This window comes from Microtus pennsylvanicus, chromosome 10, assembly GCF_037038515.1.
Source record: "Microtus pennsylvanicus isolate mMicPen1 chromosome 10, mMicPen1.hap1, whole genome shotgun sequence".
NCBI lineage: Eukaryota > Metazoa > Chordata > Mammalia > Rodentia > Cricetidae > Microtus > Microtus pennsylvanicus.
The window spans coordinates 90196016-90221762 of record NC_134588.1 but is presented as its reverse complement, the minus strand read 5'-3'; the positions used below and the strand labels follow the sequence as shown (position 1 = coordinate 90221762).

The 25747-nt window shown below is 45.6% G+C and overlaps 1 protein-coding gene across 5 annotated transcripts in view; it reads left to right on the top strand.

Moving 5' to 3' along the window:
- The window catches only part of Nos1ap (nitric oxide synthase 1 adaptor protein), a 283618-nt gene that overhangs the window by 12978 nt on the left and 244893 nt on the right, over window positions 1-25747 (top strand). The window contains exon 1 of one of the 5 annotated variants that reach the window (XM_075989051.1): window positions 22641-22688. The exons of the other annotated variants lie outside the window; for them this stretch is intronic. Coding sequence (XP_075845166.1) covers window positions 22683-22688 — 6 coding nt within the window. The 5' untranslated portion in view covers window positions 22641-22682. Of the gene's footprint in view, window positions 1-22640; window positions 22689-25747 lie in introns of those variants that run through there. 5 annotated transcript variants of the gene reach the window in all.

Below are 25747 nucleotides of genomic sequence, written 5' to 3'. Positions count from 1 at the left end.
GCTGCAGAGCCAACCCCAGTCCTTTTTGCATCGGCAGCCTTGAATAAGTCCCTTCCATCTCTTTGTACCCCAGTCCTCTCCCCTGTAAGCCATGGAGTTGAGTCAGCCCCTGACTTTTAGAATGAGGTTCCCCCAGCTAATTCTTCCTTTGCTCTGTACAGACCATGTGCCCTGGCCCTGGTGAGGTGACATCTCCATAATTTCAAGTTCACTTATGGGTTGACAGATCAGTTAGCACAAACCAGCCAGAGCCCAGCAAGGCTGCACAGTGTTGCACGGGTTCCCGGGCTGTGTGCCGTGCCCTCGGTGATCAAGACGAAGAGGAAGGGATGTGCGGTATTCCTTCCTCCAGCTCTCTTGCTCAACGTGTGGCTCAAACAGAAGTCCATTTAGGCAGAATGGGCTCTCTACATATCTTAGTTCTCAAATATTTATATCTTTTATATATCTTAATTTACATATCTTAACTCTCAAATATTTATACCGTTTACTGTTTCACGAGAGGGCACGTATGTCTTAGTCTTCAGTTTTGCCCTATTAGAGCCAAAAGGGGGAATTTTGAAAGCAGCAGAATGCCATAGGGTCAAATTCCACAGAAAGGAAAAGTGAAATAAAAAAAGAAAGAAAGAAAAGTTGGTGATAGGATCTTGAATTCTGACAAGTTCAAGTAAAAGGAGGCCTATGTGTACTTTCCACCCCCAGGGGCTGCCCCAGGGTCAAAATGTAGGCCTTAAATGGTGGCATTTGTAGCCCATAGTTCAAAAGTCTTGCCCGTTAACCTTGTTGCTCCAGAATTGGAATTTTGTATAACAGTGTTTGCAATCTAGCTGAACCCTATAATCATCTAGGGAACTTACAAGATATGTGTTCCTTTGTACCCATGGCTTCTTATTTCTTGCTTAACTTGGCCACCTGCATTATGAATTTTAAAAACTCCCAGGGTGATTAGAGACAGGATGAGTCCAGATAGCCGCCGGTGAGCATTGTACACAGAATGGGGACATTCAAGGACAGACCTGGGTTATCCAGATTGTCAAACCTGATTAATTAGTCCAGAGTGCCCTTTTTATGGGTTTACGATGGGATACATAATGGGATGGGATACTGGATAAACTCAGTAGATATGAAACCAGCCCTTATCTCCCTTCAGGCATGGCGTGCTGGTTAGGAGAGGATGGAATGTTGGGGAATGTTAATGGCAGCAGGCCAGGGAGGCTTGATGTGCACACTGTACTGATACTTTCCTAGTTGGGATTAGAGTCTTCAAAGTTTCCAGGCCAAAGCTCACTCCAGCAGTCTTGATTAGATACTGCCAACATGGCCTTTTAAAAACATGTGATTGATTTATTGGTTGATTGATAGAGGGATGGATGGTTGGTTGGATGAATGGATGGCCTAGAATTTGTGATCCTCTTGTCTTAGCCTCTGGAGTGACATGCCTCCCTGGTCTGAGTCTGTGCCTGTTATGTTTAGGGCTGAGTGATGCTCCCCTCCTCTTGGGTAAGGCTTGATTTACTTTTTTTTTAATGCTTGAGATACAGTCTAGGCCTTTCTCATGTCTTTGCTTGCATTTGTAAATACGTAGTCTAGGAACTGATTTGTCTGCTGGTCCAGGGCGTCCTCCACGCTCCTCTCTGTCACCTGTTTTCTCATTGCTCTCCTTCCTTTCACTTCCCCTTAGACTTCTTGTGTGCTTTTGCTTCAAACCTGGAACCACCCATTCTCTAGGAAGACCTGGTATCTTGGGCAACAGTGGTGCAGAAGCACCATCTTGGGCATCGCGAATGCCCGCTTTTTCTGGATGGCCATTTCTTGGTGGAGCCACTTGTCAGAGACAGAGGTGGGAAACAGAAGAAGGGCAGAAATGCATGCACACTAAGTAGGGCAGGAGTGAGTGGACACTTATGTTTCCAGATAGAATTTGAGTCTAGAAGTTTGATATTTTTTCATACTTTACTGGTTCCTTTTGCCACACCAATATTTCTAGGTTTTGCACACATAAGAATTAACAATTGAATATCCCATAATTACGCATTTGTTTTATTCTGTAACACATAATTAGCACTCTCAGACTAATGATACTAATATCAGTAACTGTTATGATTGCTGAAAACAGTTTGAACACTTTTTTTGCATGTGCCATCTATATTCTACCATTTAAAAAGTGATTATATGCAGAGCCTCGTGGTGCAGGCCTGCAATGACCAGCAAATCTGAAGACTGAAGTAGGAGGCTTGCAAGTTCAAGGCCAGCCTGGGCAATTTAGTGAGAGTCACTTTCAAAAAGAAAAGGAGGAAAAGAAAAGAAAGGACCTGGCATACTGGTGTATAGTTCAGTAGGAGAGCCCTAGGTTCAAGCTCAAGAACCATTAAAAATAAAAGAAGGAACAGTTGTTGAGATGGAGAGATGGCTCAGTGGTTAAGACTGGATGCTGGTCTTTTTTTTTTAATTTATTTATTTACTTATTATGTATACAATATTCTGTTTGTGTATATGCCTGCAGGCCAGAAGAGGGCACCAGACCTCATTACAGATGGTTGTGAGCCACCATGTGGTTGCTGGGAATTGAACTCAGGACCTTTGGAAGAGCAGGCAATGCTCTTAACCACTGAGCCATCTCTCCAGCCCCTGGATGCTGGTCTTGTAGAGGACCTGAGTTTAGTCCCAAGAACCCACCTTGGGCAGCTCACACATGTCTATAGCTCAAGCTCTGGGGGATCTGATACTCTTATCTTGATTCTATGGACACACACACATTCCCCCTGCCTCATATACACATAATTAAAATGTAACAGATCAAATACTAAAAAAGATTATTTTGGGGGTTGATATAGTTTAAATGAGGAATGGCCCCTAAAACTCTCTGTTCAAATAGTTAGGCTGGGGAGATAGCCCTGTTGGTACAGCACTTGCCCTATGACTATGAAGACCTGAGTTTGATCTGTGTAAAAGCCCAATGCTGTGGAGGCAGAGAATCCTTGGAGCTTGGTGGCTAGTGATCTGGCTGAAACAGCGAGCTCCAGATTTAGAGAGAGCCTGATTCAAAAAAACAAAGTGGCCCTCTGGTTGCCACATGCAGAGTGGCATTGTGGGAGGTTGTAAAACCTTAAAGAAATGGGACCTTGCTTGGAGTGGTGTTCCACAACTAATTCTAACCTTTGGGAAGTGAAGGCAGGAAGACCAAAAGTTCAAGGTCATCCTAGACTACATAATGAGTGTCAAGCCATCTTGGGCTGCTTGATAGTAGAGAGATGTTTCGAAGATTAAGAGCACACTGTTCTTGCAGAGAACCCAGAGTTCAGTTCCCAGCACCTAAGTTGGGTGGCTCACAACCACCTATAACTCCAGCTTCAGAGATCTAGCACCCTCTTCTGGCCTCTGAGGGTACTACACACATGTGGCACACATTCACACAGACACATACACACAGATAAGCATAATAAATATAAAAATCAGTCAATCAGACAAATAAATAAGTGGGCCGAGTGGAGAAGTGCCCTCAGAGGGGCCTGTGGGACTCGAAGTTCTTCTGTCTTGTTTTCATGTCCTGAAGGCGAGATGAACACTCAGCTTTTCTCTTTTGGCTTTTGCTGTGATATTCATCCTTGTTCTGGGTCTCCAAAGCAGCAAGGCCAAATTACCGTGAAGGAAACATCTCAGACTGAGCTGGATATTGTTCATACAGAGAAAAGGTTAGTCTCAGGCATGTGTCACCGTAATGGAATGTTAACAAGTCCTGCCATCACAAAGGGCTAGACAGTGGCCCTTTAAACAGCACTCCACTCTTTAACCCCTGGAACCCACCCGTGACTGTCACTGTCCACAGCAGGCTTTGCATCCATGATTGTGTTGAGGAGCTTGAGACAAGGAGACTGCCCTCGATGATCTGGGTGGCCCTTAAATAAATCCTACTTGTCCTCACAAGGAAGGCAGAGGGGGAGTATACACAGAAGGAAGATGTGTAACCATGGAGACCGAGGCTGGGGTGACTCAGTTACAAGTCAAACTGCAGGAGGAGAAGCAGGAGGAGACCCTGCTCAGAACATCTTCAGGTAGCATAGACTGCTGACGCCTTGTGACCGGTCAGGTAAAATTGGTTTTGGAATGGAGAAAGAATGAATTTTTAATGTTTTAAGCTACTGACTTTGTGATCAATTGTGACGATACATCACTTGCCCAGCATTCCCCAGGACACATTAAAAAAAAAAATCTCCTTTTTAACCTTCGTTTAATTCTTCAGTAACCACGTACTTAACACTACTAAAACTTGGATCCGTGCATAGTCATTTTGCTCATGTAAAGTTCTTCTCTGGTATCTATAAGAAGGGCTCATGGGGACAATAATCTTTTTATTTTCCTGCATATTATTAAGCTTTTGTCTGTGAAAGGTCAAAACGACTGGATATAAAATCTTTAGTTTACATTTTCATTAATGTTTCTCCCTCTCCTGGTGTTAAAGCTTGTTGTAAGCTGACCTAATCTTTCCTAATAATTCTTGTGCTTTGAAAAAAATGAGCTGCCTATCTTTTAAAAACAGTTTCATATAGCCCAGGCTGGCCTCAGCTTGCTATGTGACCAAGGTTGGCCTTGCCCGCCTGATCTCCTCAAGTGTCGGAATTGCAGGTATGCGCCCTCACACTCAGCACTAGGGAGGACCTTGTTCTAGGTGGTACCCTGGGGTACAGTGTGCTTCTTTTTCCCATGCTGGAGGTCAGATTCAGGCCCTGGCACAGGTTAGGTAAGGCAGTACTGCTCAGTTACATATCCAGCCATGGTCTCTCTTTTCAGTATGAAATTTCCAATCCTCTTATTTTATTTTCTTCTTTGGAAAAGCTTTCTCAAATCACTGTTTGTAGGTTATTGCCCTTTGCTTCAGTTTGTTCTTTAGGGGCTTCCATGTCCGTATGTTGGTTCTCTGCTTATCCTCAACGTTTACCATTTTAAACCCTCCTCCTCTCTTTCTATATTTCTCGGTAACCATTTCCCCCTAAGTTTCAGATGTTTGCTATGTCTGACTTTTCTTTCATTTCTTCCATCTTAACCTTCATCTCTCTGCCCCCGACCCCCTTCCTCACTGCTGGGAATCAAACCCAGGGGTTCATACCTTAGGTCTTAGTTTTTATTTCTGAACTAACTTTTTCAACTTCCATTTATTTTTTGAAATCTGTCATTTCACTTATGAATTTTCCTGATTCTAATTTATGTTTTTTTCCTTCCAAGCTTTGCATAGTTTAAAATATTTATAGGCTATTTTGAAATGTTACATTTCATGTGTTTTTTTTTAAATGTCTTCTTGGCATGCGCTCATTGCCACATACCACTAGAGATATAATTTTGTCCCTTAGCCTCGCTTTTCCTTATAGAAATGCTGATAGATTTATTGCTTTTCTGTTAATATTTATGTAACTAGTTTTCATGAAGTTTAAAAAAGATGTCTCGAGTGCAGGAGAAATGACTCGGTGGTTAAGTTGTTGCTCCTGCAGAGGACCCAGGCTTGGTTCCCAGTACCCACTGGTGGGTTCACAACCACCTATATATAACTCCAGATCCATGGTTTCTGATGCCCTCTTCTGGCCTTCATGGACACTGCCTGCTCACGGTGCATAGGCACACACGCAGGCAAACTAGTCATAGGCATTGAAAGGGGTCTTGGTTTGGTGATTTTTCTAATTTAACAAAGCTCCTCTATTTTTATGTGGACTAAAAATCTGGTGGGCAGGGGCTGTAGCTCAGCTGCCTGGCATGCACGTATGCAGCCCTAGGCTCAATGCCTAGAGCTTGGGAAACAAAATAGTGACCCTGCTTCCACAGTTCATCTCCCAGGGTTGTGTATCTGCTCACTCCTTTACCACCGTTGCCTACTTCGCTCAGCTCTGATTCTGTTTCCAGTGCTGTCCTGCCCTAGGAGTTGGTTCTGAAGGCTCCAGGGGGTGGGCACTCCAGTCCTTCAGGCCACACTGTGGCTCCCTTGCAGTTCTGTGTGAAGCTATAATGCTCCGGTTTCCTCCGTTGGTTCTTTTGGGGCTCCCCTCATCCAAGTCTACCAGGACCTCATGTCTTTACCTCTTTATTCTAGTTTTTGTAGTGCTTGGAACGGGCTCAGAGTCACAGTAGGCAAGTGTCCTCCCTCTGTGCTGCACGCCAGGCCCCCTCGCCTCTGTTTCATTGCACACAGACATCAGTATCACACTGGCTTCTGGTGATTTGCTTGTAATTTGGAGCTCGTGGTAACACCTTGTCACAAAATTTTGTTGAATGTTGTCTGAGTTTTTAGTTTTGCTTAGTTGCTCTGTTAACACCACTGTAGGAATGCAGAAGACCCCTAAAGCACACTGGCATATCATTTTTTAAACATTTCACCATACCGTGGCAAATCATTGTTTAAAGCCCCCTCTCCCCTGTTGAAGCAGAAAATGATGTAAATATTTACATAGGACAGTTTATACATCCATTTTACCTGCATGTGGTTCCGTTTTCTGTTTGATCCATGTGTTGATGAAGATCCTGAAGGAAGGTCTTGGGTGTCCCCTTCCATGACTCCTGAGGACACTTTACACAGTCCGAGAACCCATGGAGGTCAGCAGTCCGCTGGGTTCTGGCTGTTTGCTCTGACTGACCCAGTGCGTGGGCCTGATGATGGAGGTTGACTTTACTGGGGCAAAGGAACGTTGTTTACTGAGAACATGAGAAGAATAAGAGCCCCAGAGAGATAGAATAGAGTTGGCAGTGTGTGTGAGAGGGGGGAATGTCAGAGCCTTATTCTAATATCCAGGTTCTGAGTCAAATCCATTATATATAGATGAGGGCACTTGGGTAGAGAGAGGTGAAAGGGTCTTGTTCAGGGCTGCTGATGCGCTGGGTGGTGGTAGCACACACCTTTAAGCAGGTGGTCTACAAGAGCTAGTTCCAGGGCAGGCTCCAAAACTATAGAGAAACCCTGTCTGGAAAAACAAAAAACAACAACAAAATGCAAGGCCTCTGATGAACCAGGTGGTGGGGGAGGCTCTTCAGCCAGTCTAGGTTCCTTCACCCATGCCAGACTCAAGCCCCAGGCTTCCTGGTGAGTAGTTGCTAAGTAGACCATTGTAGAGCGAAGAGGGCTTGTGCTGAGTAAATTGGAGGGTATTCACTCTTTTGTTTTAAGAAGTTCAGTGTTTTAAATAGTGGGTTTCCTTAAAATAGAGGCACACGGAATTTGGTGTCTGTGTGGGGTAATTATGGAGCAGGGTGGTGGATTTCTGAAGCAGTCTCCCAGCTTGTTCATGGTAGAAGCAAGGGCAGACCTGAAAGGCCTGGCTAAGGGGTCCCAGAGAACGTCTCACTGCACCAGGTGGCAAACGCGGGATTGGTAACCTTTCCAAGAAAGGGATTCCTATTGATTAATGATTCTTGACAATTGACTTAATGAGTTGACCTTATGACTGCCAGCACCCATTCTATCCCAGTGGTTTTGTTTCTCTTGGTCAAGAGGATAGTAAAGACAGATGACCAGGAATATAATAATTTATATTTGTGTATCAATGTCTGCTACCTGCTTTACATTTGGTGTATATGTACTGGGTGAAATTGTTTGGAAGAAAAGAAAAGATGAATGAAGTCACTGACTGTGCATGCGTAATTGAGTATTAAATTATATGACATTAAAGGAAGGGGGCTTTCTACATAACGTGGTAAGGAGGATCTGAGTATTAATCCCTCTTCTATGCTCTCCAGTGCACCCTTTGTTCAGGTTCTTTGCCACAGTGGAGCTGTCGAGTGAGAGGAACCACGATAAGAGAAATGTATTTGCCATTAGAGAAAACAGCCCCATCAAGGCTCCCCCCCCTTTGGTTTCCCTCCCCCTCAACTGGTCTCTTTACTTTCACAAGTTTTCAGACACTTGGACTATGTTTGATCTCCAGTTCCTGTGGTGGTTTTGAATGAGAATGGCTCCATAGGCTTCTATGTTTGAATACTTGATCCCCACTTGGTAGAAGTGTTTGGGAAGGATTAGGAGGTGTGATCTTGTTGGAGGATGTGGGTCACTGGGGGCAGGCTTTGAGGTTTCGAAAGATTTGCAGCTTTCTCAGTGCATGTTTTTGTTCCCTTTGCTCAGACTGTTGAGCTACAGACCTTTGAAGGGAAAATGAGGAACAGTAGGACCAGAGGTAAAGGCACTTGCTTCCAAGCCTGACTACCATCCCTAAGCTCCACATGGAAGTAGAGAACGGCTCCCACAAGTTGTCCTCTGATCTCTACAGGTGTGCCTTGGCATGGTGTGTACAGTTACACACACACCCACATACACACTAATGATATAAAATCCTTGACACATGGATTATTGTTATCATGAATGGATCATAACCTTATGAAAAGATGCTCAACTTGATTCAGAGTGATTCAGATCAGACAAAGATGGCATTTCTCAGAAACAGTGGCATGGAGGGGGGAGACAAGCATGCTTACCAAGCATGCCTTAAGGCCTTGAGTTTAATCCCCAGCACTGTGAGTGTGTGTGTGTGTGTGTGTGTGTGTGTTGAGAGAGGGAGAGGGAGGCACTATATCTTAGTGGAGTGTTCTCTAGGATATGTTAGACGAAAGCACAAGATACTGTTTATCTTAAAAAGAAAAAGACTATGTGGCTTTGTTTACTTCTTGTTGATTTGTTTTTGAAAATGGCAGAGTGAGTCATATAATATAATCAGAATAATAGCGAAAGGCTGCCCTTAGGAGCAAAGAACTAACAGCCTGGAGGGGATGGGACGATGCAGTCTTTTCTTCATATACCTTGCTTGCTTATTTAGTCTTGGAAAAATATAAAATTATACATAATTGTACAATAAAAAGCGAGCTCCGAGAAAGGCAAATAAATGTCCCTGTTTGAGGTGTTTGGCATGACCTCCTGGAGCAGAACTCAGATGCCTGGCTTCGTGACACCCATCACAATTGTCTACATCCCCACAAAGCATGTCAGGATGCTTCTGAAAATATTTTAGACTGTTCTCCAGTTGTCATTGCTGGCTGCAGTGTTGAGGGGGTTATTCCGAGATTCCTACATGTGTTGTGGGGTAAACAGCTAATTATGTTGGCAGGAGGAAGGAAGTGCTGACATAAGGACAATGAGGTGACGGAAATCCCGCCGTCCTGAGTTTGATGGCTCATGGTAGGAACTCATGAAGCATTTTATTATTATTTTTTTAATACTTGAGTTCTGACTATGGGCAAGGCTCCAAATGGCTGACCCAGTGGCAGGAAGCCTTCCTTTGTGATTGACAAGGATCATTTCCCAAGAAAAGCAGCCAGGGGCTCTTTGGAGAAGTGATGGCTTTCCGGTCAGAGGCAGGCAGTAGGATGTGCCTGGAGCTTCTTGTCACACTAGCAAGCAGGGGATCCATCAAGGATTTCCAAGGTCGTGTTGAAGAAGGCTTTAAAATCAACTGGAGATGTTTCTATTGGTCAAATGGGGACAGTTTGGACATCATTAAAAATTAACATGGCGATGAATTAAACGATACCCAGAAAAAACTCTGTGTTTTGTTGGATGCTTGGATATTAGCTCATTATTGTGACTACTGTCAAATGAGGGGAAAGAAAGAACTTCCCCAGATGCCCTGGGAGGGGAAGGCAGCTGGGAGAAGGGGAAAGCAACAGGATAACCATGGTCCGCCAATGTCCCATAAATCTATGCATCTAGGAAGTGATTCTAGGACACTGACAACTCAGAGGGGAGCCAGCCAGGCTTTGTATGTCTCTGGATTTAAAAAACAATTATTAATTTATGTGTGTGTGTGTATGTGTGTGTGAGTGTGTATGTGTGTGTGAGTGTGTATGTGTGTGTATGTGTGAGTGTGTATGTGTTTGTGTGTATGTGTGTATTGTGTGTATGTATGCATGTGTGTGTGTGTGTATGCAGAGGACAGTAAACAGCTTGCGGAAGTTTATTTTCTCCTTCCGTCAATGACTGCCTGGAGTCAGACTCAGGTCCTAGGTTGTCAGGCTTGGCAGCTAGTACCTTTACCCCCTGAGTCATTTTTCCTGTGTCTCTGGATTTATCTTGGCCCCAAAATGCCTTAATCTAACCAAACCTCCAAACTTAAGACTTAAGAATTTTTTAATTGTTTATTTTGTAACAGTCTCATTACCCCAGGCTCTCCTTGTAATTGCTATGTAGCCACGGCCGCTTAGCCTCCTGGGATGTCTACCTGTACTCCAAGTGCTGGGGTTGCAGGTGCGTACCACCACACTGATTAAAAGATCTACAAGGAACAGAGGACCTGCTCAATACTACCAAGGAAATGCAGTTAGCAAAACCCAGGTTATGGAAAACCCACAGGAAAATGATCCGGGTTTTCTAACAATTGCCTACACTACAGAGAAGAAAAATTCGAGATGAACCTGAGAATTAAAAATAAAAGGATTAATCAGTTGTAATTTGGACTTCATTTGTATGTTAATTATTATTTAATATATAACAATGTTTTTGAGGTGGTGAGGGGAAACTCGGGCACTGATTGATAGTAAAAATGAAGGCTAATGATAGTGAGACAGTTCTATTCTATTCTATTCTATTCTATTCTATTCTATTCTATTCTATTCTATTCTATTCTATTCTATTCTATTCTATTCTATTCTATTCTATTTATTTCTTTGGTTTTTTGAGACAGGGTTTCTCTGTGCGTAGACCTGACTGTCCTGAAACTGATTTGTAGACCAGTTTAGCCTTGAACTCACAGAGATCCACCTGACTCTGCCTTCGAGATTAAAGGTGTGCGCCACCACCGCCCGGCTGGTAATGATACAGTTAAGGAAAGATTGTGGACTGGGAGATAGCCTGGTTGGTAGAGCATTTACTACGAAAGCATGAGAACTTGAATTTGATCCCTAACATCCACATTAAAAAGCTGGGTGCGGTGACTCAGACAAGTAATCTGAGCACTGGGGAGGTGGGGTCACGCGGACCCCTCGGGCCTGCTGGCCAGCCAGTCTTGCCGAATGGGTGGACAGCACCCGAGGAACGCTACACTCTGGCCTCCACACGCGTGTGCACCGTCTGCGTTCACGTGCACACGTACTCACAATCTTTATCTTGTGTTTCTTGAATTTCTTACTTTGGAAATAATATGATATCTAGGCTGTGGTATGGGAAGAACTAAGTGGCTCTGAGTTGGTGGCTCTGAAACTGGGTCACCACTGGGGGTCCGTCACTGTGCTGTCTCCGCTTTTGTGCGCTGAAGGTTATCCGCGGTAAAACCTGAAATGAAAATGGAGCGCTTGGCATAGACCCAGTTCAAACAGGGACTGTCTGAAAACTTCTGTGCAAATGGTATGGGACTTCATTCTTATGTTGTCCCTGTACGTTAGAGACAAGTTCCTGGAGGGAACAGAGCACACACAGTGGCTTGAGTTTGTTCCTATTTGGGTTCCTTGGTTCCGTGCTCACCAGGCCGTCAGCGACTCAAGCTTGCTTCCTCGGGAGGCCTTTCACCCGAGAACCTCGCGCTGTGCGGTTTGATTCTCCTTCACTCTGTTGTCCTCTTCAGCCAGCTAAAGGGTGTGTGTCTCTGGGTTGTTTTCTCATCCCCAAGATTCACAGGCCTGTTGAGGGGCTGTTACTTCTTCTTTTTTTTTTTTTTTCTTTTTTCTTTTTTTGGTTTGTTTTGGTTTTTTGGGGACAGGGTTTCTCTGTAGCTTTGGAGCCTGTCCTGGAACTCCTTTGGTAGACCAGGCTGGCCTTGAACTCACAGAGATCCGCCTGTCTCTGCCTCCCAAGTGCTGGGATTACAGGCGTGCGCCACCACCGCCTGGCTGGGCTGTGACTTCTTAAGAGTTGGGATTTAACCTGGGTTAAATCCACTGCTCTGCACCCTCCTGCTTTGCAATCAAGTAGGTTACCCCGTGTGTGTGTGTGTGTAGGGGGGGTTGCCTGCATTTTTTGTTGAACCTCTAGCATGCTGTTTTAGTTTTACATTAAGTCATCTATGACTCTTGTCTGTCTAGGCCCACATTCACTAGCTCCCACCCCCCCCTTTTTTTTAGTACAGAGGATTGAACTCACGACCTCCCACATTCCATGACTGAGTTTTACCTCAGATACATTTCGTGTTTTTATTTTAAGTTCTCTCTGCATTGCCTAGGCTATCCTTGAATTCACTGTGTATCCCAGAGTGGGCCTTGAAATTGTGATCCTTCTAGTTCACCTCCTGAATAGCTGGGGTTATAGGCTTGTTCTGCCTGGTTCGGCAGCCGGAGGACTTTGAACTTGTCCAAGGAAGAGGAACAAATTCTACTATTGTCAACTCAGAACATAACTGTGTTCCAGGGATATTGGGAATTTGAGTCCTTAACCCTGATCCTAACCCTAATATTTACAAATAATAAGACTTAATTCCCTTTAATTTTCTATGGTATACATATTAAGATTACAGTAAGTAACTGGATTACATTAAGTGACTGGAACTGGTGCACACATCTGTAATCCTAGCATTCAGAAGGACTGTTAAGATTGAGATTAGCCAAGGCTATGTAGGGGTCTCAAAACAAAACAAAACAAGACAAACACCACATTGTGACTTTGAGGTAGATGAGCTACTTGCCCAACTCACAACACTAATGAACATCAGAACCAGGATTTGGACCCAAGGGTATCTAGAGATGTCAAGGTCTGAGCTACAGCCATGGAATTACTCACGGATATTCATTCAAATAATATCTATTAAGCATTTGTCTCCTGTATGCCAGGCACCAGGGATATAGTTGTAAACAAGACAAGATAATCTTTTCTCCTAATCCAAGTTCCGAGGCTAATAGAAAGTGATGTAGGCAGGGATAAATTGTTTAAAGTAACTGGGCCATAGAACATGAAGTCTTCAAGGTAGGTGACTGGGGCTGCTTCTTCTGGCTGGCTGGGGGGCTCCTTTAAATTAGACAGGACTTGAATGTTCTAGACAGAGGGACCGAGTGGGAAGAGGCCCTGTAGTGGGAATTGGTGTGGTGTGTTTCGGGAGGAGGCAGAGCTATTAGAGTCAGGATTGTCTGTTTAGTGCTGAGGGGAAATCTGCAGGGGTCCCTGTGATCAGCCATGGCTGTGGTGAGGAGTGCCACCTTTGACAATGGAGAAGAGCCCATTGACCTATGACAAGACTCATATCTGAGAAGCACGCTCCATCCCACAAGAATGTCTTTTTAAAAATATTTTTATTTTTTTTATTAGGACTTTTGGAACTCTAGTCTCAAAATTAATAGGATGGTATGAACAATGGAGATCTGGCTTTACTTGCAAGTGTGAAAACTGTTTTAGGGTTCTTAAATGATGTCATGAAAGCAACGTCAACAGAGTGACGCAGTTGCCAGAAAGCTGTGGCAGTCAGAGCCTTTCCTGATGCATGAGATACAGAGAGGCTGATGCCTGCCAAGTAGGAGGCTGGTGTTTTTGGACAGAAATGGACATGAAGGTTTTGGATGCTGTTGTGTTCCCTCATGGTTGCCGAGAAGTTATCCTCTTCCTTGTCAGAATGAGTCAAGCCCGACTGGAGTTGGAGGAGAACTTGGATCAGTTGATCTCTGAAGTCTTCCATCCTGCAGACCTGGGAGCTGATTGCCCAAGACATCAGCCCATAGACAGTAGACATAGGCGGTAGTAAAGATTCATGGAAGATCCCCAATGATGACCCTTTGGGTCTAACAGTTCATGGTGTTATCTCCTTGTGCCCTGACTCTTCTCACTGTCCTTAAGCTAGGGAGGCCTTGAATTATCCTGGGGTTTCTATTATTTACTGTGGTGCCTTATTTAAGGTCGTTCTAGATTTTTCACCTACCTGGTTGTCAAAAACTGCACTTTTTTTTTTCGAGACAGGGTTTCTCTGTAGCTTTGGTGCCTTTCCTGGAACTAGCTCTTGTAGACCAGGCTGGCCTCGAACTCCCAGAGATCCGCCTGCCTCTGCCTCCCGAGTGTTGGGATTAAAGGCGTGCGCCATCACCGCCCAGCCTAAAAAACTGCACTTCTTAGAGCTGCCTCCTTAAGGAGCTCGCCTGCCTATCTGGTGGTTGGGAACCAGTGGTAGTCTCTGAAAATGTGTTCTACTTCAGAACTTTTTCTTGGTGTGGCCAACAGAGGTACACTGGGCAGTGGCTGGATGCCAGCAAACACCTCCGAAGGAAAGGCTTGAGTTACCATCCCAGGAGCTTCTAGCGGGAGGTGCCTGAGGATGTGTCACTGGGTTTGAATGCGTAGCCCAGGTCACTTCTCTTGGTCCTCTTCATCTCCAGTCGATTTTGTCCAAACATGCAGGGCAGCTTAGAACAGTGGCTCCTGGAGGGGCTGTCCCTATATCGAGATGTCCTTTTATTCAACTTTTAACAACAGTGATACGTAGGGACTTTTAGAAAGATTTTCTTTCCTTCAAGCTTGAGACATAAGAAATCCTGACACAGATACACATTTAAAAGATAGCCATCCTAAACCCTGTTGAGTAGATTTGTCAGTAGTGTGTTAAAGCTGTCATTTATGAAAAAGAAATGTAAGTTTTCCCTGCTACTTTTGCTGTTTAAGTCAAATCACTTGTCCTAAGTGGTCCCTTGAGTGCAGGCGTACTTGTTGTACCAAAGACGGCATGGATTAGTGTTGTAAGTAGGCCAGGGGCAGACTAGTAGCCTCTGTATTAGATACTTTTCCCACTGAGGTAACAAAACACCTGACAAAAATCAGCTTAAAGATTTATTTTGGCTTGTGTCTGAGGGTACGTCCTTCAGGGTGGTGGCTCGGATGTCGGTCATCTTGTCACTTTGTGTCTCTAGTTATAAAGCAGGGAGAATGCTGGGGCTCAGCTTCTTTTCTTCTCCCCCCTTTTCTACTCAGTCTGGGATCCCTGGTCTGTGGGACAGCACCACCCACATTTAGGATAGCCTCCCCTCTTCAGTTAAACCTTCTTGAAAACATCCCATAGATAAGCCCGGAGTTGTGTCTCCCAGGTGATTCTCAATCTATTCAAGTCGACGGTGAAGAATTAGCTCTCGTTCTACCGTCTGCCCACATGGTTTGGGTCTTTAATAAAGCTACGGAGTGAGTTGCTCTGCTCCAATGAAATGTGTAGGACTCCAGAGGGTGAAGCATCCTGAAGGTTCCACCATGTCGCCCTCAGAGCCTGGTGCTTCGTTAGCTGTTTGCGCTCCGTCTTTACGTGGGCATGCTGGGCCCAGAGTGAGTCAGAAGAAGATGGTGGCACAGAGAGCACTGAGAAGCAGCAAGCTGACAGGATCTTGGCACCCAGAGACAAGGATGCGAGCACACATACCCCTTTCCTCTTGAAGGCCTTGGAGGAGGTGACATTTGGGACTGGCAGCAGGCCTGTGGTGGGTGATCTTGGTTCCTGTAGTGAGCACAGTTGCTTCTGAAGGAGAAGGACTGGCAGGTGGCCATGCATGACTCAGTTGGCAGGACATCCACATATCAAGCGCAGGAATGAGTCTGGGTGCTCAGTAGAGTCCTGTTGGTGGGATGTGGTACAGTGTGGGGCTTAGGCTGTCTGGGAGGATCTCTTCCTCTGCCTATGTGCTCTTCTCCCCTTCAGAGGCACGGCAGCCACGATAAAATACCTGCCCCTTGTTGCAAGCAATGGGATGGTCAATGCGGCTTTGTTTACTCATCCATAGTCCTAGTTTAAGGTGGTGTGGTGTCCACACATACACGAACAGTTTGAATGGGGAGGACCACGGTGGCTTTCATTATGGATGCAGGTGGTGGAAGAGGCCATGCTGTTCTTCAGCAGGACACGGTCATCCTGCTCAGCTGAGACCTCAGTCAGGGTTCAACTAGAGAAGTGGACCCCTAGGCAGCGTCTGTGGAGAGACATGCAGAAGGGAGCTGGCTTATGTGAGTGTGGAAGTTGTTAGACAAGTCCCAGGACAGAGCATCACGTGGGAACAAGGCAAGCTGCTGTTCATAGGCGGAGTGCCTTCTGGGCCATTCTGTTCTGAAGATCTTTGAGCAAATCAGTCTCATCCAGATCACCCAGGAGATTCCCCCTTTACATCCAAGACTAGAACTCCTAATCACGTGCATGAATATCTTCACTAACGGTGACACCTAAGCTATTTAGTGCTTGGCTGATTGTCGGGGGGCTTCATGCTCACCAGCTTGACATAAAGACATCCTCATACTCTGCATTGATCTTGGGGGTTGGATGCACTTGTGTTGCTCAACCCCCCCTTTCAGCAGCTCTCCTGCTAAGACCTGATCTCACCTGCTCCATTCGCCCAGGGCTTTGTTGTTGTTGTTGTTTGTTTTGTTTTTTTTGGGGGGGGGCAACTTTATCCAATTCGTCCTATTTACTTGGAGTTCTGTTTCTTAGGTTTGCGTTGGTTGCCCACATCTAAGATCCCTTCCCTAGAATGGAAGGAATGTTTTGCCAAGTAGGTATATTAGTTAATTTTCTTGTTGCTGTGGCCCAACATCTGACAAGAAGCAAATCAGGAAAGGAAGAATTTATTTTGAAAAAAATTTGAAGAATTTATAGTTTGAGGAGATATGGTTCATAGTGGCGGGGAAGGCGTGGCTATAGGAGGATCCACATCGGTGGGAGAGTACGGTTGCAGCTCTTTTTCTCCTCATATCTCAGTGGGCCAGGGAGCAAAGACAAGACATGAGCTGGGACCTGGCTGTAAACCTCGGGGCCTCCCCCACATCAACTCACTTCTTCTAGCTATGCCCCATCTCCTGAAGATGTCACAACTCCTGAGCAGCCCCCAGCGGGTAGAGCTATTCAAATGTGTGAACCCGTGGGAACGGGAACACTTTGTATCTAAACTGTAACAGATGGGTTGGCATTTTCCCCACATTTGTCCCGTGTTCACGCACTAGTGTTCTGAGCTGCTTCTCAGAAACCAGTGGCTCATGCTTATGACTTGACAGAAGCTTCCAGAATGGTCCAATTCTTGGCCTATCTCTTTATAGAAGAAGCAACAATGTCTTTCATTTGATAGCATTTACTTTTTCATTCAACAGGTATTATCCTATGTGCCAGACATCTTTTTGAGTTACATCTGGGGCTGTAACAGCGAAGACAACAGAAGTAGCCCTCCTTAGTTCTGAGAATTAGAAGCTAGCCTCAGTGTTAGAGATATGGGTAAAAGGAGACAAATTATAATAATATAAGTAAAATGATTGAGGTAATTTCAGATAGAGTTGAGTGTATTGAAGAAATCAAAGCAGTTTAATGTGACTCTAAATTTGGTAGGTGTTTTCTGAGTCTAAATGTTTTGCTGGCTGCGTGATACGGGGCAAATGACTTCAGCTCTTAGAATCTCCATTTGGAATATTAACTTAAAAAGACATAAATCAATGAGAGATTTGGATTTTGGGGATCATTGCATGTGTTTATGAACAGGATCCTAGTAAGAGGAATTGTCTGGAAATGTCATTTGAGGTCGTTAGAGCGTTCCCTTAGAGTGTGGTTTATAGACCAGCATGCAGTGTCATGGGGTACTTGTCAGAACCACTGACCCATTGAGTCAGATGTGCATCTTACCAGAGCTACCAAGTGGGCCTGATAGTCATATTGAGAAACACTTCAGTAAGAGGCTGCAGACAGTTTGGAAGCTAATAGAGTAACTTGGGTCTAAAACATTGCACATGCGTGGAAGTTGGCACGGGCAGTGCTGGGCATAAGAAGAGAGTGAGTTCTAAAGACAGGTTCTCCCCCCTCCCCCAAAAGTGAGGCCTATCTCTGAAGAACGGACTTAAAAGAAAACAGGTTTTGGGGCTGGAGGGATGGCTCGTTACTAAGAGCACCTGTAAGATCTGTCTGATTATGAGTAAACACTGCGGGCCAGGGCAATGCTGAGCACAAGGTAGTGTTGAACGAAGTAAATATCTCGAGTATGACAGGTCTCAGGAGGACAAGAGAAAACCCCGTGAGCTGGTAGTTTAATGTCATAGTGCATGACACGGACATCAATCCTAGCTAGAGATGGCTGTTGATGTGAGAGCTCTCCCTCCTGAAATATTTCTGTGTCCCACAGACAGTGCAGAAGATGGGAAACTCCAGCTTTGGTGCAGACTCTGTGTGGGTTGTGTCTTAGAAGTTCTCTGGGGGAGGCTTCACTTGGCTCTTCCTCTGCACAAGCTCATGTGTAGGTGGAGTCTTCTCAGAGAGCTTTTGGTTCAGTTCTCTTTGATGTTCCTATCTATGTGGAACTGCGCTCTTTTAGGGGACAGGGACATGTATATTTCACCAGCTTTGGAAAAGAGGCAGCCTTTGTTCCGTTGTCTGACTCTGAGTTAAACCCATTTCATTTACATTACTTGAGCTCTCGTGATGCTTCCTGAACAGCTATGCGTTTCTCAAAGCACCAGGGACTAGGAAGGGAGCTAAAAGTGCCCCTATGGATAGCATTAAGACATTTTCTTGGGCTTAATCTAATAATCAGAAAATGCTGGCTTCAGTTTCCTGGGAAAAAGACCTCATTCCATGCACCCTGTTCTTTTCTCGGGGCTGTCTCTCCAGATAGCATGGCTTGCCTTACCTCGGTCCCATCGTCAGCAGATTAATGCTGGCCGGTTGTGACTAGATTTGTGTGTGGATTTACTTGATGCTGCTTAATGGATTACAGCCTGTGCCTGACACTTTAGTGCTCCCCCTCCCTCCCTCTCTCTTCTCCTCCCTCCCCCCCTCCTCCCTCCTCCCCGCTTCCAGATACAGAATTTACCATCATGTTTTTCTTTCTCTAGACAGGAAGCATGAAGTGAGCCATTCTTGCTGTGTTCTCCTGTTGAGCAGAAAGGGGGACATAAGAAACCAGGGGTCAAATAATATGCCCAGGGATCCCCTCAGCTACCCCTCAGCCTGGCTGGCTGGCTTCCTTCCTCTTCACATTTTAGACATACTGCTGAGCTCAGTGGTGAAGGAATGTGTCATTGTGTGCCCCATAATAAAAAGGGCTGGTGTCCTGCCAGACTGCAGCTAGGATGCCCTTTAGTTCTTCCTGTGAAGAGCCCAGCTATCCTTCCTGCTCTTCCAGGAAGGCTCTGAGCAGGAGCGTGTGTGTGCGTGCCTGTGTGTGTGTGTGTGTGTGTGTGTGTGTGTGTGTGTGAGAGAGAGAGAGAGAGAGAGAGAGAGAGGATGGGAGAGAGAGAGAAGAGAGAGAGAAGATGAGAGAACAGAAGAGAGAGAGAAGATAAGAGAGAATGAGAGAGAGAATGAGAGCAAGAGAGAGAGAGAGAGAGAGAGAGAGAGAGAGAGAGAGAGAGAGAGAGAATGAGAGCAAGAGAGAGAGAGAGAAAGCATCAGGACACAGGGTCTACTGTCTCCTGGCAGCCTAAAGGCCCTTGTGACTGCTGGCCATCTGATGCACAGGCCCACATTCCTGCCCTTTGTTTCCACGTTTTTACTATGTATCAGTCAAGACAACTTCCTGTTGCTTCTCTGTGCATCTCGAATTGTCTTTTATTTCACAATGGAAAGAGAAGATGCAGCTGAAAAGATTGTAAGATGTCTCCTCGATCCCAAATGCTTACCAAGTGTGTTGTCTTGCCAATAGAACAGTCCACTCTTAAAAACCAAAGTGCTCTGCACAGTTTTCTGTATGGTGAACCTGTATTTGTGAGAGCTTTTCCATATCCTTGCTTCTCTGGACTGATCTAGTAATCATTCATATTTTTAAATCTGCTTGCATATGGGCCCTGTAGGTGGCTGGGGCTGTGCAGAGGCTGTGGTAGAGGTGGAGGTTACACATGTCCTCTGGGAGCATTCTGAGTTTCTCTGAGTCTTGGCAGCTTTAGCCTCTGTTTCAGTCAGGGTTACCATTGCTATGATGAAACACCATGACCAAAAGTAAGTTGGGAGGAAAAGGTTTATTTTGTAATGTATCCCTGAAGGAAGTCAGGGCAGGAGCTCAAACAGGGCAGGAACCTGGGGGCAGGAGCAGGAGCTGATGCAGAGGCCATGGAAGGGTGCTGCTTGCTGGCTTGCTCTCCTTGGCTTATTCAGCCTGCCTGCTCTCTCTCTCTCTCTCTCTCTCTCTCTCTCTCTCTCTCTCTCTCTCTCTCTCTCTCTCTCTCCCCCTCCCTCCCCTTTCTTTTCCTTCCTTTCTCCCTTCCGTCTTTCTTTTTTCCTTCCTTTTTTTGGTTTTTTAAGACAAGGTTCTGGAATTCATTCTCTAGATCAGATTGGCCTAGAAATCACAGAGTCCACCTGTCTCTGCCTTCCTAGTGCTCGGATTAAAGGTATGCATCACCACCCAGCTGGAGGCATTTTCTTTTTTTTTTCTTAATGATTTTTTTTTTAAATTTCATTTTACATTCCAACCACAGTTCTCCCTCCCACCCACCCACCCTTGCCTTTTCCCAATCCCCTCCCCTTATCTACTCCTCCCAAAAGGTAAAATCTCCATTGGGGAATCGACAAAGCCTGGCCCATTAAGTTGAGGGAGGACCAAGCATTAAGGCTGAAGATGGCATTCCACCATAGGGAATGGGTTTTGTCAAGCTAGCTCATACACCAGGGATAGATGCTGGTCCTACTTCCACGGATACTTCACATAGATCAAGCTACACAACTGTATCCCACATGCAGAGGGCCTAATTCAGGCCCTTGGAGGCTCCACACTTGTTGGACTAGAGTTCATGAATTCCCATGAGCTTGGTTCGGCTGTCTCTGCAGATTTTCTCCTTCATGATCTTAACCTCTCTTGCTCATATATCCTCTCCTTCCTCTCTTTGACTGGATTCTCAGAGTTCATTCTGGTGCTTGGTTGTGGATCCCTGCATCTGGTTCTATCAATTACTGGATGAAGGCTCCATGATGATAGTTGGGGTGTTCACCAGTCTGATTACAGAAGGCCAGCCCAGGCACCCTCTCCATTATTGCTAGGAGTCTTAGCTGGGGGGTCATTCTTGTGGATTTCTGGGAATTTCCCTAGCACCAGGCTTGTCCCTAATCTCATGATGGCTTCCTCTATCAAGTTACCTCTTTCATTGTTCTCTTACTCCCTCACTCCCCCAACTGGACCATCCTGTTCCCTCATGTTCTCATCCCCCATCCCCTCCAACTTCCTGCCCCTCCCCAGTTACCCAGAAGATCTCATCTGTTTCCCCTTCCCAGGCCAATCCATGCATCCCTCTTAGGGTCCTCCTTGTCACTAGCTTCTCTAGAGCTGTGGATTGTGGTCTGGTTATCCTTTGCTTTACATCTAGTATCCACTTATGAGCGAGTACATACTGTGTGTGTCTTTCTGGGTCTTTCTGGTTCCATCCATTTGCCTGCAGATTTCATGATGTCATTTTTTTTTTACAGCTGAGTAATACTCCATTGTGACATTTTCTTAACTGAGGTTTCCTCCTCTTAGATGTCTATAGCTTGTGTCAAGTTGACATAAAACTAGCCAGCACAGCCTCTCTTCTCAGAAAACTGCTCCTAAACAGCATTTATTGTATTGTTTCAGGGAGCCTGTGGCCCCAAAAGGAAAATTCGCCAGGGTTTCTAGAACCCTGGTATGAGGGTCACTTGATGATACTGGAATCATGATAATCTGCCATCAATTGCAGACTTTGGGGGAAGGTAGAGATACCAGTTTCTTTCTTTAGAAAGAAAATCACATTTATTTATTTATTTAGTGTGTGCACCATGGTGTGTGTGTGTGTGTGTGTGTGTGTGTGTATGTAGGTCAAGGGACAACTTGAGGGAGCTGGTTCTCTCTATCATGTAGATTCTGTCTTCAGGTTTGGCCACAAGAGCCTTACCTGCTGAGCCATTTCACCTGGCCTGGGTATTTTCCTTTTAAAGAAAGATCTAGAAACAGAAGCTCTTTATTACCATAACAAACAAAGAGGGGCTGGCTACTCAGGGACTTCTGGCAGGTATTATTCTAGTAGCTTGTGGGGCAGCACAGCCGGTCTGGGGAGCCTGTGGACACATTCCAAAAAGGGCTTTACGCTCTGGGTTTACAGACACAAGCCAACGTGAAACCTGATTAACCGGGAAGGGTTTACCAGAGGCAAGTATGCCAGTGTGGAGCCCGAGTGCCAGTGTTTCCCTGGGGACTGGCGTGTCTCTGCTCCCAGCTTCTGTTTAAAAGTGAAATCTCTTCTAGGTCCTCTACATCCCACAAAAGAGAACACAACAAAAACAACAAATGGCAAAATGTAAGCAGAGAGCTGGTGTTGTCGCTGCTCTTTTTGTTGTTTGTTTTGAAATTTCATTGAAAAGTCGCTCACACGGAGAGGGCTCGGTCCAAAAGAAGTAGTGGAGACCTGCCTGCATGGCTTTTTTCTCTGTGAAAAGGGTTGTGATTGCCTTCCCAATTTCCTGTGCAGCTCCAGCTTCCTTGTGAATCCCAGAGCACTTGGCTTCCAGGTCTGGGACCTCAGTCTTGTTTCTTAAGGTACCAGGGGCAAGGACAGGGATTCTTAATGAGTAAGGAGACTTCCAGAGACACATGGGATTGCCTGGAATTGTCCTCTGGGGGACTGGAAGTGCGAGGCATATCAGGGATCATTGGCTCAGCATGCCGGGAACGGATGGTGAGGAGGAGGCAGCATGGGTGGCCACAGTCTGCACGCAGCGCAAGGGAAACACTGAGATCCGATGTGAGCGGCAGGATGTCTTGATGCTGCTGGGGGCAGTGCGACTTCCTCTAACCTCTTAAGAAAGCTGTCGGGTTTTACGTAGCTGCATACGCGTATGTGTGGGCCGTGAGTGTTGGTTGCACGCATGCAGGTGTGTGCATCGGGGTGCTGCCTTCTGTCATCCTTTCTTATTTTCATCAAATCATGCTGTCGTGACTTGATGAACCGACCCTAAAGGAAGCCTGATATGACCAACTGCTCTGTGCATGTACAGTTGCATCCCTATGGTTTTAACAATGTGGAAATGGAAAGCGGAAATACCACTTGGATGTCCACAACTTAAGAATTTTTCTGCAAGTGAAGTCTTTTGGCCGATGGAAATCTGTGCAGTCGTTTAGTTGACTGGCAGTTAGTTACCAAGAACAGAACTGGCAATCTGGTCCAGGAACTAGGCAGAGGATTGTTCTAGATTTTCTCTTTCATTTTTAAAGACATGATCTCTATATGCACTGTGTACCATTTCCCTGGTGTTGTCTCTGAATCTTCCCCTCTCCTGACTGCATTCCCCAGCAGTCTGCGTGGATGCCTCCCCTTCTCCATGGAGCTTGTTTCTCATGGATATGGATACTGTGCTGGCTAGTGTTGTGTCATCTTGACACAGGCTAGATAGAGTCCTTTTAGAAGAGGGAACCTCAGCTGGGAAAATGCTTCCCCCAGGTTAGTCTGTGGGCAAGTCGGCTGGGTATTTTCTTGATAGATGATTGATGTGAGGGGGGCCCAGCTTACTGTGGGCAGTGCCAGCTCTGGGCTGGTGGTCCTGGGTACTATAAGAAAGCAGGTTGAGCAAGCCATGGGAAACAGGCCAGTAAGTAGTACCCCTCTATGGCCTCTGCATCAGCTCCTGCCTCCAGGTCCCTGCCCTGACTGCTCTCAGTGATGAACTATGACCTGGAAGGGCAGGATGAAACCAACTCTTTCCTCCCTAGGTGCTTTGGCCATGGTGCTTCTTCACAGCCACAGAAACCCTAACTAAGACAGATTCTGAAAGAGACCCATGCCAGGCTGAAGACATGGCTTAGTTGGTAAAGTGCTTGCTGTACCGGCATCTGAGTCTGAGTTTCATACCAAGAAGAGTGCATGGAAGAAAGCTAGACATGGTGGTGCACACTTAAAATCCCAACCTTGAGAGCTGGCTCAACTGGCCAGCCAGCTTAGCAAATGAGAGACCTTGCCTAAAATATGAGGTGGGGTATGTTCTGAGGATGGCACAGAGGCTGATTTCTAGCTTGCACACACACACACACACACACACACACACACACACACACACACACACACGAGACCTACACTGGGTTTCCGTTTCACTCCATCGCTGCAGAAGCAGGGTTCCCCATGCTGTGCAGGCCTGAGTATCAGGTTTGCTACTGAGAGCTCAGCGCCTTCCACCTCTTTTCACTTGGAACACTGCCTTCGTGGGCAACGGATCCATTCATGGAGCTGAATCTTTGCTGATGAAGAAATGGAAGCCATGTGACTTGCCCCAAATCTCGCAGCTGGTGGTGACAGGGACAGTACCCCCACTTTCAGAGGGGTGCGGTGTCTTTAGTTAGCTCTGTAGCTCACAGGGTCTTAGTAGGTGCGTCTGTCGAGTGAAGCCGACCTACAGGGCCCTCAGCACCGTGCCCCTTTGGCATCAGAAGAACCAACAGTGATGGTGGAAATGAGCGAGAATTCACTCTTCCCTTTTCTACCCCAGAGGAAGAATTCTGTTGTCATTGTCTGGACGGGGTCAGGATTTAGCACCTCACCTCCCTGCAGGTGTGGGATCAGTGCTTAGCTAATATGTCCACACAGGGAGCATGGAGCCATAATTGAAAGTTTGCAGCCAGAGCAGACTAACTCATTTATGAGAAGCTAAGGATATTGGAAGCAAGATTGTTGTAACACAGATGAACAACCTCATATTTAAAAGCTGGAATTTATGGGCACATAAATTTGGGTGGGTACCATAATTTAAAATGGCCCCTCCCTTTATTAAACAATTGATTTCAGGATGTTTTTAAATAGAAAGCTTCAGCTGACTATTATTTACAGGATTATTTACTGATTTTCCCTCTATATAATAGCAAAATAGCAATAGTATAAAACAGGACGTGTTTGTGTGTGTGTGTGTGTGTGTATGTGTGTGTTTGTGTGCCTGAGTGTGTGTATGTGTACCGCATGTGTATGGTGCCTGTGGCGGTTGGGGGAGGACATGAGGTCCTCTGTATCTGGAGTTACAGGTAGTTGTGAGCCCACCTTGTTGCAGGTCCTGGAAATTGGACTCTGGTTTGCTGGAAGAGCATCAGATATTAACTTCTGAGCCATCTCCTGAGCCCCTTCCCGAATCATTCGAAAGTGACTTGCTAACCTGAGTTTCTTTATCCGTCCGTACTTCTGTGCAGATTCCCAAGAACAAGGGTGTTTCCTCTCATACAGCACCACTGTCAAGTGAGGAAACGAACAGCGATGCAATACCTACCAGTTAGGTTTCTGCTTGCTCTAACAAGGGCTGGCGAGATGGCTTGTAGATAAAGGTGCTTGCTGCTAAGCCCAAGGCTCAGAGTTTGATCTCAGGACCCATGTGGCTCCCGGCTGTAGGGCTCAGTCCATCAGGTGTCCTAATGTAGGGCGCTGAGATCTGAACTGAGGTCCTCTGCAGGACCTGCTCTTAGCCGTTGGCCATCTCTCCAGACCACACCCCCATCTAAATTATATTTCTCTAAGTTGCAATTCAGTTTTCCCAATAGTATTTGCTACGTTAATTTTTCCCACTTAGAAAATACTGACTTTATTATATGCCATGATTCCATATGAACCTGGGGTTTTTATACTATTACATTACATTGTCCTCGGGGACACACTCATCCAATTGAACTGGAAATGCTGTCTCTAGTCTGCCATTGTTTAACTCTGATCACAGACTCTTATTCCTTATGCACATTTACAAAAATGTCATCATACCAAGATGAAATATTCAACGTTATATTAAATATTGATAACTTTCTTCATCATTGTTCAGCAGCTCTCAATGAGAACTCCTCACACAAATGTCTGGATTCTAGCCGTGTTTCTCTGATCCTCCTTTGCTATGAGCCAGCTTTCCTTCCTTTTCACTTCAGTCGGTGTTCCCCCTCTCTCGTCCTGTGAGTGCAGATGTTAAAATGTCTG